We start from the raw sequence: 17,042 nt of genomic DNA, 5'->3' as shown, positions 1-17,042 counted from the left end.
ATAAAAGAATGAATTTTCTTCCAATACTTAATAATATAATTTTAAGTATCCAAGACTATTAAATCATTATAAGCTTTTATATCAAGAAAGCAATAGCATAAAACTATGATATTAATAACTATGAGAGCATTTTACAAAGGCACTAATCCTACTAATTTAACTTACTTCACAAGCACACCATTCTTGGAACATGAGCAAAATATTCTTGAGCTGCATCTGTATAGCAATGGCAGCCTCCCAGTCAGGGTCTACTTCAATGTGTTGTCCAACTTGTCTTCTGATTTCTTCCATTCCCTGAAAGGAAAGATTAGTCAATCCATGGCCTTTTTTGTTGTTGTTGTTGTTCCTCTATGGCAAAATATAAATATACCAGAATTTATATTATTAAATGCACAGTATTTTACCATGGATGTTAAACTACAGAATATATGAGTTAAAACACTACCTTTTGGGAGTAAATAGTTCATGGATATCTGACAGCAAATACCAGCAATTAGAAGTTCCCATTCCCTCATATGTAAAACAAGAATCATAACAGCAAAATAAACCTATAAGCTGAAGATAATTTATGTAGTCTTACCATATATTTATCATGTGGTAAACATTGAATGAGCATTAATTGTAGCAGCAGTAACTAATCACACACACACACACACACACACACACACACACACACACACACACACCTAGGAAAGCAGGGACAAGTTAGTGTTTATATCTTATTTCTACCACATTAGAGAAATTTCCTTCTATGAAAAACACAATGTCTTTTTTTAAATGAGGAAAGGGGCGAGAGACAGCTCAGGGAACAGTTCTTCTAGAGGACCCAGGTTTGATTCCCAGCACCCTCATGGTGGCTCACAACAGCCTGAAATTCCAGTGAGTTCCAACGGACTCAACACTCTCTTCTGGCACACATGGACACCAGGCAGGCACATGACGCACAGATATATATTCAGTCAAAACACCCATACAAATAAAATAAAAATAAATCTCAAATAAATAAATAAATGAAATGGGAGGAGGGTGGATTTCTTTTTTTACAGCTCATTTTATTTTATTGGTACACCAAAGAATTAGACTTATCATACCTGCATACAGCTAAGAATCTTCAGAAAAGACCGGAAACCTTCAAGGAATTGCATTCTTAATCTTTCTGTCCATGTTAGAGGCTTGCTAATCAGGATATACCTGTCATTTCAGGAGAAAAAGAAATAGTTCACTTCTTTATTCTGAGATGATTTTAAGGTTGTCAGGGTTATAGACAATGTTGACTCATCAAAATTCTAATTTCTTACAGTAATTAGAACCTTTAGGTTGAACTAAAGTAATTTATTTTGCTTTATTTATATAACACTAGTAAAATAAGGGAAATCATCTACAAGAGACAGCCTTCAAGGCTCAGCCTGGCTTTCTTAGTTCTCTTTCAGAATGATTAATGAGCCACCTAGCTTGTCACAGGACAGGCCCCCATCACAAACACCTGTAGACAGATACAGCACACAGGACAGTCCCATCCCAGACATCTGTAGACAGATACAGTACTCAGGACACTCCCATCCCATCCCAGACACCTGTAGATAAATACAGTACACAGGACAGTCACATCACAGACACCTATAGATAAATACAGTACAAGACTTCCTTAGACTTTTTATAACCATCACCCAAAAAGCTAAGTCAAATTCTTTCAGGCACAGGTGAACAGATTTTCTGTGAATCTAACAGACTTTCCACCCCCAGGGTTTAAGAACTCAGAACCTGAAAGAAGGATGTAAACCCCCATTGTCACCATGCCTTGAACAATAGGATGTACAAATTTAAAGAGATAAACAGGCCTACATTTATGCAATTATGTTAGCCTATAATTCACCAAATCAATATTTCTTTTGGCTGACAATAACTGGTTTCAATGGGAACAAAATGTATTGTGAGTAAGTTTTCAGGATATGAAACTATTAAAAATTATTTTGAACTAAATTAATCAAGATGAATTCCTGTGCTTGTGTGCACATGTGTGACACACACACACACACACACACACACACACACACACACACACACACACACGGGCCTAAGAACATAAATATGAATAAGATGTACTCTATCTTTGAAGTGCAAAGAATACAGGGAAAACAGATACAGTGAACTCTATAATCCAATGTTAGTCACACACACACAAAAAAAGATATACCAAAAGAAAAAAATTTACAAAAGAAAGTTATGTAGAACATAAAGGGCAGTGAAATAAATATAGAAAAAATATTGATTATAAAAATAGTGGAGATTATGGTTTAATTTCTCATATTTTTTAGATAACCATCAATTTGGTAGCTATACATTAAAAATTTAATTATGAGCCAGGCCTGGTGGTATACACCTTTAATCCTTGCACGTAGGAGGCAGAGGTAGGAGAATCTCTGTGAGTTCAAGGCCAGCCTGGTCTACATAGAGAACTCCAGGACAGCCAGAACTAATAGAGACCTTGTTATTATTATTATTATTATTGAGACAATAATAAATTAAGATAGGCTTTGGTGGTGCACGCCTTTAATCCCAACACTCGGGAGGCAGAGGCAGGTGGATCTCTGTGAGTTCGAGGCCAGCTTCATCTCCAGAGCGAGTGCCAGGATGGGCTCCAAAGTTACACAGAGAAACCCTGTCTCGAAAAACCAAAAAAAAAAAAAAAAAAAAAAAAAGAATAGCAGTACCTTATCAAATAAGAAATTGAAATACGTAGTTATAATTTCTTCAAGACAAAAAAAAAAAAACAACAAAAAGATATAAAAAGTGACATCAAGGTTGGGTTGTTTCATGAGCACTGTAACTTAAATGTGTTCCATAAATAGTACCAACTTTTTAGAAATACACTCTTGTACTCTAATCAGGTATACTGAGTAAGAATCTTCATGTCAACAACTCCTTGGCTAATCTGAAAAGTGCTGACACAGGGTAAAAGAGAATTTACATTCCTAGCTTGTCATGGTTCACTCCTGAGCTCTGACCTAACATGTAAACATGCAAGGGGCAGGAAAAAGAAAACTGATGGGAGAAAGGGACAGAAGTGGGGGATTTGAGGGTCTGCTACACTTTTCAGAAATGGGACACAGAACCTGGTTAAAATAATAAAAGGAAATTTTCTTAATAGAATCAAAGTTCAAGTGAATCTCTTTTCTACTTTTCACCAAGTTAAAAGTGAAGAAACCAAATACCCCATTAGATATATTCCACAGATTAAGTTACAAAATCAAATTTGCTATTTGGAATGAAGGAGATGCTAGTTCCCACCTTTGACTTTACTGGGTAAACTTCAGTTGGGGTCCCGTGTTCATTTCTTGACATGCTATGGTACTCACTCAACAGGCACAGGTTCAGCAGAAAGGAACATTAATTTAGAAAAGACTTGGCAGATATTACTGCCGTCTTTAAGAATTGAATCATTTTGTCCTAAACGGATGAGGGGAGCTAGAACCAAACAAGGAAAGCCACAAAAGGAACAAAAGTTCAAGAAACTTTCTAAGGGAAAGGCTACTTAAAGTTAGAATTTACTGCATGGGGAAAACTAAAATTTCTATGACTGTGAACAGAGTACCCACTTGCACCAAGGGGTTTGTTTTATATTTAGGTACAATCAGGTAAGTACAGTGCATGGCTGGACTGTAGAGAAATACAAAATTTTAAAAGAACTTATGGATACCTAAGTATTTGTAGCAATTACTGATTTAAAAGCAGCTTTGAGGGAAAATTAAATTAACACATAAAAAGAGAATAAAGCATAACTGCAAAATTCATATATTAAGAAGCAGAACACAGGACTTAATGACTATTTCCTAAACAAAAATATTTCTGAATTGTGTTTAGGTAAGGTTACACAACAGCTATCATTGTTGTTGTCTATATGCTCTGGTGAGGATGCATGATGTTGTATAAGAAACGTGAGTGGTACCAATAAATAGTCAGGTCCAAATCCCAGTTCCATGCTTAGTAGCTCTGTGATCTAGGCAAATACTTATAATGTACAAGCCAAGATTACACCACCTACTTTGTAAGAATGGTGCAATATTAAAATGAAGCTAGTACAAGAAAGTTCTTTACCACATCAGAACCACTAATAAATTTCACAGAACCGCTTTGAGAGTGAATTGCACCTGTTGAGGTTACTTAAATTATGTTAGTTTTATCTAAAATATAATATAACTCAGTTATGAGAATGTGGCACAGTGATGACATTGCATCCTGTAAAGTTCATCAATTAATTAACAAGGTCATTTCAACTACAGACATTAGGAAGTTGTAATTTGAGCTTATATATAATTTAGCTAAGGAACAAATCTTAGTGGCAATTGCTACATGCTTATCACTACTGGATTTATCCACTGTGGTAGTTTGAAAGAAAATTGCCCCCACAGTGAGTGGCACTATTAGGAGGTATGGCCTTCTTGGAGTAGGTGTGGCCTTGTTGGAGGAAGTGTGTTACCGTCGGGGTAGGCTTTGAAGTCTCCTATGTTCAGGCTACGCCCATTGTCACAGTTGCTTATGCTGCCTGCAGATCAAGATGTAGAACTCTCAGCTCCTTCTCCAGCACCATGTCTGCCTGCCTACCATTTTTGTCATGATGATAATGGACTTAAACCTCTGAAACTGTAAGCCACCCCAATTAAATGTTTTCCTTTAAAAGGAGCAAGCCATTAATCCCAGCTCTCCGGAGGCAGAGGCAGGTGGATCTATGGTGAGTTCGAGGCCAGCCTGGTCTACAGAGTGAGTTCCAGAACAGCCTCCAAACAATACAGAGAAGCCCTGTCTCAAAAAAACAAAAAAACAAACAAAACAACAACAACAAAAAAGAGTTACGGAGGTCATAGTGTCTCTTCACAGCAATAGAAACCCTAAGACATCCACCATCAATACTTACACTAGAGGTGTGATGACATAACAATTTACTAAACTCCAAAGGGAAAAAAAAATCATATGCCACAATGACATTTTGAAATAAAAGAATGAGAAAGTTTTGAAGAATTTTTCTTGGTAAAATAAAGAATCCACTGCAGAGTTTCCAGAAATCTGTCATTTTTTTTCAGGGCTAGGGATCAAACCCAGGGCTTTGAGTAATTCTAGGAAAACACTCAACTGCTGAGCCTAATTCCTAACCTTATTTTTTTTACACAGACTAAATTATTTTTTATAAATTTATTTAACTTTATTTTATGTGCATTGGTGTGAAGGTGTCAGATCCCCTGAAACTGGGGATCTGACAGTTGTGAGCTACCTACAGTTGTGAGCTACCATGTGGGTGCTGGGAATTGAACCTGGGTCCTCTGGACAGGCAGCCAGTGCTATTAAGCACCCAGCTATCCCTCCAGCCCCCAGACTAAATTATTTTTAAATTGGACTAGAAGTCCATTTGTTTACCTTCCTTATCCCACACAGTCATTATAAGTAGGTAAAACTTTTCCCCAATTATATGTGACTTGGAGCTTTAAATTTTTTTTATTTAGCCAAGCAGTGGTGGTGCAGCCTGTAATCCAAGCACTTGGGAGGCAGAGGCACTTACAGATACTTGTACACATAAAAACCCCCCACATACACATAATTGAAAAATAACTTTAAAAAGTCTTAAACAAAAATTAAAATCACGCCAGGCAATGATGTCGCACGCCTTTGATCCCAGCACTCGGGAGGCAGAGGAAGGTGGACCTCTGTGAGTTCAAGACCAGCCTAGTCTACAAGAGCTAGTTCCAGGACAGCCTCCAAAGCCACAGAGAAAGCCTGTCTCGAAAAACAAAAACAAAACCAAACAAAAAAATTAAAATCACATGATAGAACAGTTCAGATCACTAAAATAAATTTCCATTTTATCTCCAGAAGAAATAGTAAGATCCCTTGGAGATGGAGTTATAGGTAGTTTTGAGACACCTGATGTGGGTATTAGGAACTGAACCCTGGTCCTCTGCTAGAGTGGTATGTACCCTTAAACACTGAGTAATTTCTCTAGCCCACCAATTACTACTCTTCAGGGAGAAAATTTGAATTAAGAGAACTCTGATAAGTATCAATAGACTGGTATATATGCAAAAAAAGAAAGTAAAAAGAAAAATAAGCAGATTACTGGAAACTGAGAGTATATAAGGGGAACAGAACCACAAAGTGTATGAGAGCAAGGTGAATGGGAAGTGTGGAAATTACAATGGAGAATTGTTTGACGGCCCAAGTACATGTGGCAGGCCTGTCCTCAGCACCTTCTTTATTCAGTTGGTTTCAAACTCAGTAAGACTTTCCTGAAGACATTTACAGAAGTAAATGTCTAGTGAGGAACTGATTCCATAACCCTTCTTCCAAAATACATAAAATGATAAAGCATTTGCAAATAACCTACATGCATCACAGACAATAAACAGAGCAAATATTCTATAAACACTTGTTATACTATAGTGTCTGAAATATAAACAAGAACAAAAATCTGTACATGTCCAGTACAGAATCAACCATCTTTTTATTACTTTCAAGGTGCTGGGTGGATCCACAGATGTGGAGACCAACTGCATTAACATGAGGTAGTCAAAGTTCTTTGTGCTTGCCATCACGGTTAAGAGAGTCCTAGATGACCAAGAGGAACAAATGTTTGCTTATATGACAGAGCAAGTCAGCACACAAGTGTTTAATAGACGCCCTCACCTTTCAATTGCAACCACTTACTTTAGGTCACATATTACTGCATAAACTCTTCCCAGTTTGTCCTGGCTATAGCCCTGGAAGTTGAATTTATTGTTCCTGTCCAAGTACTCAGGTAAAACTTCTAGCAGAGTTTCAGTAATGACAGAAATAACATTCTGTTCTTCAATAAGATGTCGGGCCTGCAGAATATTTCAAGAATATTGTCTTAGCATTAACTCATCATAGTAATGGACTTAATTCACTTGGTTGACCAATATTTCATTTTGTTTTTGAAACAGCATCTCACAATGCACCTAAACAGGCTTCAGACTTAAAACTTCAAAGAATGAATACCCCCAAATAAATTTGCTTGTTTGTTTATTTTGGAGACAGGGTTTCTCTATTTTAGTCATGAATATCCTAAAATTTGCTATGTAGACCAGGCTGGCCTTGAATGCACAGAGATCCTCCTGCATTTGTCTTCCTCCCAAGTGCTGGGATTAAAGGTGTGTACTACCATGCTAGGCCAGAAATAAGTAGTTTTTAACAAATGCTTATTTATTTTCCTATTTGTTTATTTGTTGGCAGGGTCTCACCATGCAGCCTTGGCTGGCCTGGAGCTCACTATGTAAACCAGGCTGACCTTGAACCCATATTGATCTGCCTTCTTCTGCATCCTGAGCTACCATGCTCAGCTTAATAAATATTTATTGAACATTAAAACCAATCCCTAGTTTTTAAAGAATAGCAACTATTTCAGTAGTTAATTTCTAGGGCCTGGGTTTTGTTTTTATTTTCAGTCTTGGAGATCAAACCCTAAGCCTTGTATATGCTAGACAAGTGTTATATTATTGAGCTATCCTTGTAGCATAAAAGTTTGTTTTTAGAAGTAAAATTCCCTTTTTCTCAGTAACTTGAAAATACCTGTGTGAGTATGCCAAGCCCACTACACAGATTTTTTTTTTAAGATTTTATTTATTATGTATACAACATTCTGCTTCCATGTACATCTGCACACCAGAAGAGGGCACCAGATCTTATAACGGATGGTTGTGAGCCACCATGTGGTTGCTGGGAATTGAACTCAGGACCTCTGGAAGAGCAGTCAATGCTCTTAACCGCTAAGCCATCTCTCCAGCCCCCCACTACACAGATTATCTAACAAATATTTATCACCTGTAATCATACCATAAGCAATGAAGAACAAAGACACCTTTTACAACTTTGTTGCTATCTATTATGGTAGCTCTCCCTTGCCCCAATTAAATTTTCTTCCCTATCCTTTTCTCTGGTCCTTTGAAATGGGGAGATAGGAATAGTTAATCATATTTCAAGAAGAAACAGGAAAAGAAATAGCATAAAATGGAAGCAGAATACTTTTTCCTCCCAAGCCTATCATCTCACAGGACTGCTGGGCACACTATCCCTTCCTCAGCTCTTCTTTTTTTAAAATAATTTATTTAACCTTTATTTTATGTGCATTGGTGTGAAGGTATCAGATCCCTTGGAACTAGAGTTACAAACAGTTGTGAGCTGCCTTGTGGGTGCTGGGAATTGAACCCAGGTCCTCTGGAAGAACATTCAGTGCTCTTAACAGCTGAGCCATCTCCCCAGCCCCTCAGCTCTTATTGCATTTATCCACCAGAAACAATAATTAAAGAACAAAAGAAAGGCAAAACTTTAAAATGCAAAGTTTTGGTGTTAAAAAGACAACACTGCAGAGAGTGAGAAATCAGCTTTGGATGTCACTTATAAAGATCGGACCATTTGGACAAAGGTGGTTTCCAATTATTGTGTCACTGGTTACCACTAGAGTTATTACACACAGAGATATCACAGAAGTATCATTAAATTTTCCAGAAAAGAGTGGCCCAATTTTGGGATTACCACGTGGTTTTAATTTGATGCCACATAAGGTGAAAGCCTTAGAAAGCAGAGCAAGTGTCACTCAGAAAACCTCATACATACCAGGGTCGGGACAGTAAACATCTGAACAGAGAGGGCAGTTATCGAGATGCTCCTATCATGATCATCGCTGATATATTCTTTCTGCAGTTGTTTGTAATACTGAAAGTGATGTAAGTGAAGAATATTATAAATTTTTGAAAAAGGCAAAGTAAAAAATTCAAAGTCCCTGCTCTGTGTAACCTTGCAATCTTACATGGTGATAAGCAAAAAGACATAATAATGTAAGACACATGGAAAAAAAGAATAAAACATGAAAGTTTTAATTCCCCTTTGTGTTTTTATTCTCAGTTACATATACTGGTCTCTTACTTCCTGCCTCTGTCACATGTACATCTGTTCCTCTTTCCCGCTATTCCCTTAAGCAGTCACTTCTATTCTTGCAATTATTACTAGCATGCAGGCAAATGATCAAAAAGGATGAGTGGGGGAAAAGACAAAGAATGATGAATGTGTGTGTGAATGTAATAACCTGCCTTTGCTTGGCCTTGGAAAACAGGTTATTTTCCAACTATCATCTCTAAAATTATTGTTTCCATTCTACCAACTACCATTTGTGAAAATACCTATATAATATAAAATATATTTTAATGAAGAAATTAACAAAAACTAAATGAGCTTCATATGTATCCCTTTGCTTTCATTACTTCACTTGTAAAAGTTATATTTACTGATATTTATAAACAGCAATTACCTTCACAAATTCCATAGCAAAGAGTTTTTTGTATTCCAGCTCCATAAAAAAACTACTAAAGATCAATTCATGAAGGATCTTACGGGCACCTGTAGATCATTAGGAAATAGAGGGTGAGGGCATCACCAAGACAGACAAATTATTCCAGGCATTAGAAATAGTAGAGGTGGTTTGTTTTCATTACCATGCTAATAGCTTCAAAGACAAAGTAATATTTAATATCATGAATTAAAAACACAATTTTAATTCTAAATTTAAATCTACCAATCTTTCATTTTCTATACCTCTCCCATTACTTCATTTTACCTTTTATCCTCTCCAAACCTTTTTTTTAATCACATTTTTAAAATTAATTTTATTTTTAATTATGTTCAGGTATGTGTGTGTGTGTGTGTGTGTGTGTGTGTACAAGTGCAAATGTTCACAGAGGCTAGAAAGGGAAGTCAGATCTCCTGTGCTGGAGTCAGAGGCAGCTGTGAGCCACCTAAGTTTGGTACTGAGCACTTGGGTCCTCTGCAAGAGCAGTGTACCTCTTAACCTCTGAGCCCCTCCTTTCAATGGCTCTTACTGGTTCACTCAGAACTACTCAGTACCTTTCCTTTTCCATACCTTTTAGACTCTCATCTTTTACTATCTATTTCTCATTTACATTTTTTAAAAACATAGCTTTGGTAAAAATTATTGTTACATAAATCTAATCAAACATTCTTTAACTGGCTCTGTCTAAATGAAATATACTATTGTTAAAAAACAGTATTCCTGGATTTTAACCAAGAAAAATGAAAATGAAATTGGTTAACCTTGCCTTCACATATAACATCAATCAGTACCACATTCAATAACTGATTTCACACAAGGAAAACCTCGGTTCTATGACGAAGCCCTAATCTTCCCTTGATTCTTGAATATCAGAAGCAGAGGTCTACATACCTTTATAAAGTTTTGCATCCCAAAGCATTAGTCTGCTTATAAAACAGGGATTTTCAGAGCCAGGTTCTTCTATGAGGCAGGCCTGGCAAAAGATCTGCCTAAAGTCACCTACAAATACAGGAAAGCAGAAGATTTTTCTTCATATGATAATTCTCCTAAAAGTGTTCTTATAATCATATGAAAAGATTAAAATTAACCTTGCTATGTTTGATACCAAGAATAATCATGCCACCAAAGACTCAAGAGCCAATAAAGGATGTTATTTGATACTATACATTTGAAAACAAACTTGTATTATACACTTGAAATGTAATCCTGGAAAGATCAATCAAAATGGATATTTGACCAAGAAAGAAGAAATCTCAATGATATTTAAACAACTAAAACATTTATATAAAACACAATAGTTAATTAAAAATCAGATAAGTAGGGTGTATGCTTACTTGAATAGCTCATAATTTTGTTCATCCAGGAGCCAAGACGCAAAGCAAATTTCTGGTGAGCCATAACCACGGAGTGTAGCACTTCCACATGGAGTGGGTGCTGAGAGACATTTTCCGAATGTCTCTGTAATAACAAGAGGAGTGAAAACACGCATCTAAACGTTGCTGTAGTAGCCTATACTTCATAAAAGGAGCCATATAGCCCAAGTTCCAAAACCTATTTTTATTCAAGACCCCAACCATGGCAACAATAAAACCACTTGGCTTTCCTACTTAGGCTCCTAGAAATAAATCTACATTTCCTTTTGAAATTCTCTTTGCAGATAATTCAGAAAGTTACCTTTATATCCTCCTTTGCCTCCTGGCAAGTAGCATAAACACCTGCTTTCACAGCCCGGCGACCCTAATTATAGGTGAAAATGAGAATGGGCAGTCAGTTATGAATCATTTATTGTCTAGAAGTTTTAAGATGTTGGAATAAAATCCAGATATGATACCATAATCATGTAACTCCAACAACCAGGAGGCAGGAAGACTGAAGGAGAGCCTGAGCTACATAAGACTGGGTCTCTTAAATACAGGATAGCCAGAGCTACAAAGTGAGACCCTGTCTCAAAAAAAAAAAAAAAAGAAAAGAAAAAGAAAAGAAAGAAAGGAAAGAAAGAAAGAAAAGGCAGGGTGGGGGGTGGCTAAACCAGTAAGGCTGGCACACTCCTCTTAATCCCAGAACTCAAGAAATGGAAGCAAAAGGATCAGGAGTTCAAGATCACCCTCAGCTACATATCAAGTTTGAGGACAGCTGGGCTATAAGCAACTGTCTCCTTCAAGGGGTAAGGATATAGTTCAATGGAAAAGCATTTGTATATCATAGCGCCCCCCCCAAAAAAAGCCACATCTTATGCCCAAACATAATTACTTTTAATTTGAGAAAATTTTATTTTAATTTCATGAGTATGATGCATTTGGGTCATTTCAACCCCCATTATTTTCTCTCATCCCCCTCCCTCTCATGCTAAAACCCTTCTTCCAAACAAATGCTTCCTACTTTTGTGTCTTTTTATTTGGTAACTCACTGAATTTAATAATAGCTGCTTGAATGATCAAGGATAAGGAGTTATTTGCTGGAGTGTGGACAAATTAGTGACAGTGTCATTGGAGAAAATGATAGCCCTTCCCTCAACAACCATTAACCGCTAACAGTCCTCAGGAAGAATGAGGCTCACACTCTCCTCCCCTATCTGTAACACTACACTAACATATCTAATCCTGTTCAGTTACTGTGAGTTCAAGAGTGTAACGGTTACATCATGCCCAGAAGTTAGCTACCCATTTTAATTCTATAATGAACCATCTTTTTAAAAAAAGCAGTTAAGACCTGAATGCCAGAAATGGATGTAAGACAGCAACATAATTCATACGGTGATCACGAACCTCTTTGTCTATGGCAGTGGTATGCAACTGTGCCTCAGCGAGCTCACAGTCAAGAGCTCTTTGTAGACTGTATATCACATGATCATATGAATGGTGTTCATCATTGAAAAGGACACAATAGTATCTTTCATTTTTCTCCCTATTTAAAAAAAGATACATATTCAAATAGTAAAGCAAACAAAAAATGCCATTTATTCTAAAGAAGCACCATGCAATTTTCTATCTGTAGGGAATTAACACTGTAATATTGATACATGACATGATTTTAAATAGTAGTATGCTATGAAATTAAAGAAGAATTCCATCAAGGAATGCTGGTACACAGGTACTTGAGACGCTGAGGATTACTTGTGTCCACAAGCTTGAGATCAGGTTAGATAACACTCTGTGAGCCTTTGTCTCCAAAAAACCAAAATCACTAAGTATTACTTCCTTGTTTTTTTTTTTGTTTTTTTTTCCCCCCTCTTATTGGCCCTTTGTCTTAAATACCACTCTTAGCTTTTGCTTGACTTACACACTGACAAAGGGAGAAACATGTATTCAGGCTTGGAACCGTTAAGCAGGCAATAAGAAACAACCAGATTTTATTTTTGCATTTGTCTTCTATTTAAGTGATACTGGACCTGATGCTCTGGGCTGGAGAAAGGCTCAGCGGCTAAGAACACATACTGCTCTTGTAGAGGACCCAAATTAAGTTCCCAGCACCTACATGAGACAACTTAAAATCTTCTATAAAACCCTCTGGTTTCTGTGGGCACCAGCCTGGCACAAGGCATGCTCATGGTGCACATAAACTCACACAGGCATACACCTAAATAAAAAGCAAATCTTTAAGTGCTATTGGTATTATAGTTATATGAGGGGAAAGGTGGGTTTGGTTTTTCTGTTTGTTTGTTTGAATGTATAAAGTGTCAGCACTCTCACTTTGGCTATAGGATCTTAGACAGGCCACTGACATTAGACTTGCTGAGAGGATAGTGCCTTTTCTACTTCTAGGGAGACAATATCTACATCCCAGAGTTTTGTGAGAATCCCATGCAATATGTGGAAACAGTGGCTAAGATTATATATTATCAGTTTTAAACCTTCTATAAAATGCCTTCAAAATCCTACTGACCTTCTAAGGGGGAGATTCTCTTACCCCTCTTCCAGTTTGAAAACAGAGGTTCAGGTGGGCTAAGGGGGTCCATGGTCACAATACAAGCAAGCAGTGACAGGGACTAGAAGGCAAACCTGTGACTCCCAAGTCCAGTGTCTCCTGCCCACAGATGACATTCTAGAACTGCTGTTTGTACCACAAGATGCACATATTTATTGATACAAAATTTCTTTAAAGGTTCAACTGCCATTAGCATTTATTTGAAATGCAAGTACCTACAGATAAAATTTTTCAATACTTTTATTTCCTCAAGAAGTTAATGGACCAAAGCCGGGCATTGGTGGCGGACGCCTTTAATCGCAGCACTTGGGAGGCAGAGGCAGGCGGATGTCTGTGAGTTCGAGACCACCCTGGTCTACAAGAGCTAGTTCCAGGACATCTTCCAAAGCCACAGAGAAACCCTGTCTTGAAAAACCAAAAAAAAAAAAAAAAAAAAAAAAGAAGTAGTAGTTTATGGACCAACATTGAGTAAAAAAAAAAGTACATTTGTACATTTGTATCACTAAAATTCTTTTTTTTGTTTTTTTTGTTTTTGTTTTTCGAGACAGGGTTTCTCTGTGTAGCTTTGGAGCCTATCCTTGCACTCGCTCTGGAGACCAGGCTGGCCTCGAACTCACAGAGATCAGCCTGCCTCTGCCTCCCAAGTGCTGGGATTAAAGGCATGTGCCACCAATGCCCGGCTTTAAAATTCTTTTTTTGTCTCTAAAATTCTTAGTTATTTATCTCTTATATAACATACTCCCTGGAAAACAATCCCCCCCCCACAAAATCTGCATATGGATTTGTACTGTAGTTCTGTGAAACTAAGTAATATACAAGTAGAAATAGTCCCACAAAGCCTGAATTATATTTTCATATCCAAAATTCCATTTTTTATTGCTTTGTGATAAGGTCTGACCATGTAACTCTGCCTGCCTAGACCTTGCTATGTACAGCAGGCTGGCCTTGAATTCAGCTATCCACCTGCCTCTGCCTCCTCCTTTTTCTATTAAGTTAAAAGCAACTATGTCAATGCAATAGTTATAGCTGTTAGAAGTTGCTGAGTTTTTAATCTAAATACAAGTTAAATCTTGAAGCCTGCAATAATCCTAGCACACCATTTTCAAAGCAGAAGGGAAAAGGCTATTTTCTCATCTCTCATTAAATTTGTCTTAATCAGGGAAAGAGCTAAATATCCGGGCTAAATGGAGTTCATCCTGAGGTTCTGCTGCTCACAAACATCTTTGGGAACCCAGAACTTGATGCAGGCCAAAATCAAAATGGGCAGCTTACTTACCCACTAGCATGAGCAGCTATAAATAATAGAACAAGCCCCTGAAAATGATCTTTTTCTCTTTACAGATTTAAAGTTTCTCTACTCTTCTTTGGCTTAACTCCTGTGAGAGTATTTCAAGTAAAGATACTTTGAAAATATTTCCAAGAGAGATAATCTCTATAAAATTTTCAAGGTGATAATAAATTTAAGTGATCCTCTCCCTGTTGAGGGGCCCACACCCACTCTTGCCTTGGGCATATAAAACTATTCTACCAAATGTTTGTGCTTTTATCTATTCCAAAATCATCATAAATCCCAACACAAAAGGGGGAAAGGAGGGAGGCAGGGAGGCAGGGAGGCAGGGAGGCAGGGAGGCAGGGAGGCAGGGAGGCAGGGAGGCAGGGAGGCAGGGAAGAATCACCTTAGGAAATGACTTAACAGTAGAGCACTTGTCTTGTATGTGCAAGCCCTAGCACAGGAAGGAAGGACCACAAATATAGATAGCCAACCCTGTTTTTAGTCACTTAAACAAAAAAACCTTGGCTTTTGACAGCGCTCACCTTATCTGCAGTTCAGGAGGCAATTCCTTTTCTTCTTCCCATACAGTCATTTCTACAATGTATTTTATCACTGAAGGGAATATTTTCCTGGCTTGAGCAATTACCTCTTCATTCAATGGGCAATGCAAGGTCTATGAGGATAGACAAAATACATATATACTGAGATTGTGTCGAAATAAATGGATAAGGAAGATAATGTTAAGTATTTAAAACAATCATTCAATGAGTTCATTACAATATCCATTAGGAATCAATTCAAATTGAGTTCATAAGCTCTTGGTAGCAAATTAGTTACAGATGACAAAAAGAAACACAGACTTTTATTCATACTTTCCTCTGTGAATTCTTGTCACTGTCTTTTTGAATAGCTTTATTATGATAATACTATGCAACTACTGGCTATCCTTTATAGCTTATAAGAATTGTTCTCATAATTTATTGTTTTGGAAGAAGTCATATCAAGTATTGATGACAAAAAAATAAGAAATGGGGAGGGGTGCCTGGAGAGAGCACTTGCTGTTCTTCCAGAGGTCCTGAGTTCAATTCCCAGCAACCACATGGTGGCTCACAACCATTTGTAATGAGATCTGGTGCCCTCTTCTGGCCTGCAGGGATACATGCAGACAGAACACTGCACATAAATAAATAAATCTTTTTTTAAAAAAGATAAAGAAATGGGGCTGGAGTTCACCGGTAATTTCTTGCCTATCATGAGCAAAGTTTGATCCTCAACACCATAAAAAAAGACAAGAAAAGAAGTAACAACTTAGCCAACCACAAAAGAACAAATTATTTCTGATTTGCACAGTATGTACAATAGTTCAATCACAGAAGCAGAAAGTAGGAAGTCAATTGCTGAGGACTGGGAAGAGAGGAACTTAAGTGTTTATTGGGTACAGAGATTCAGTACTGTAAAACACACACAAAAAAGCTTGAATTCTGTTACATAACAGTGTGAATATAATTGATACAGATAAAGTGTATTCTTGAGAATTGTTAAGATGGCAAATTAACCAAACCACTGACCTACTCTCTTCTCTTTAACACCTATTATGTCTTCCTACAAATGCTTTGTTTTAGTTTTAACCACTCTTCAACATGGCACCCTATCTGAAGTGTGTTCAGAAGTCTTTGTTTAAAAGATAAAGTCAATAGTACTAATATCAACATTAGAAGACAACATTCCTGCCCAACCTTTCTCCCCCTCAATATTTTCTTTCAACCATTTATAAAAGTGTTCTCAAGTGAAGAGTTGAAAAAAACTCCTCTGCTCCCACCATGCATCAGAAGTTGAGTTCACGGACAATAAGCATTTGCATCTCAGCAATAAACTCAACTGGAACAAGAGAACCAGAAGCTAATGAAAACAATTAAAAAACTAAAAGAGGCAAATTAACAATTAACCAGAACTACTAGAGAAATTGCTTTTATATGCAAGAGCCTCTCTTCAAATGCTGCACAAATAGCTACCAGTATTATTAGTCAGGCCTGGTTAAGCTTGGTGATTTTCCAGTAAGCTTGGCAAAATTTCATGTACTTGGCAGAGTATGGCTATCACATTCACCAAAGCAGAGAGAATAAAACTCTGAATACAGAGTGTTTCAGGAGTTAATGTGCTACCCAGAGCATCCTTCTCTTACCTCCAGATAAACAGTTTTAGAATATTATTTTCTCAATCTAATTTTAAATCCAAAACTGTTTGAGATCAGATTATTTGGGACTGAATTCAGTTTTCAAAATTAAAGCCAGGTTGCTGGACATGGTGAGACACATCTTTAATCCTAGCACTTGGAAGGCAGAGTCAGGCTGATCTCTGTGAATTCAAGGCCAGGCTGGTTTACATAGTGAGTTCAAGGCCAGGCAGAGCTACACAGAGAGGTCCTATCTCATAAACAAATAAGCAAACAAATGAATGAATATATCTAGCATAATTATTTCCTAGTCCCTTCCTATA

General features: G+C 37.2%; 1 protein-coding gene across 3 annotated transcripts in view; it reads right to left on the bottom strand.

Annotated features, from left to right (window-relative positions):
* Nucleotides 1–17,042, bottom strand: part of Ubr1 (ubiquitin protein ligase E3 component n-recognin 1) — a 123,726-nt gene that overhangs the window by 79,099 nt on the left and 27,585 nt on the right. For all 3 annotated transcript variants that reach the window (XR_003486564.2, XM_027422093.2, XM_035447131.1), the window contains 10 exons: nt 15,089–15,219; nt 12,115–12,253; nt 11,024–11,086; nt 10,684–10,807; nt 10,241–10,348; nt 9,311–9,399; nt 8,620–8,718; nt 6,694–6,851; nt 1,092–1,191; nt 166–294 (listed from right to left, as the gene is read on the bottom strand). Coding sequence is in view for 2 of the 3 variants with exons in the window: in XM_027422093.2 (XP_027277894.1) it covers nt 166–294; nt 1,092–1,191; nt 6,694–6,851; nt 8,620–8,718; nt 9,311–9,399; nt 10,241–10,348; nt 10,684–10,807; nt 11,024–11,086; nt 12,115–12,253; nt 15,089–15,219 (1,140 nt within the window). In the remaining variant the exon portion in view is untranslated. The remainder of the gene's footprint in view (nt 1–165; nt 295–1,091; nt 1,192–6,693; nt 6,852–8,619; nt 8,719–9,310; nt 9,400–10,240; nt 10,349–10,683; nt 10,808–11,023; nt 11,087–12,114; nt 12,254–15,088; nt 15,220–17,042) is intronic.

This window comes from Cricetulus griseus, chromosome 6 (assembly GCF_003668045.3).
Source record: "Cricetulus griseus strain 17A/GY chromosome 6, alternate assembly CriGri-PICRH-1.0, whole genome shotgun sequence".
Lineage (NCBI taxonomy): Eukaryota > Metazoa > Chordata > Mammalia > Rodentia > Cricetidae > Cricetulus > Cricetulus griseus.
Note: the sequence above shows the minus strand (reverse complement) of the source record. Positions and strands in the feature narration are given on the sequence as shown.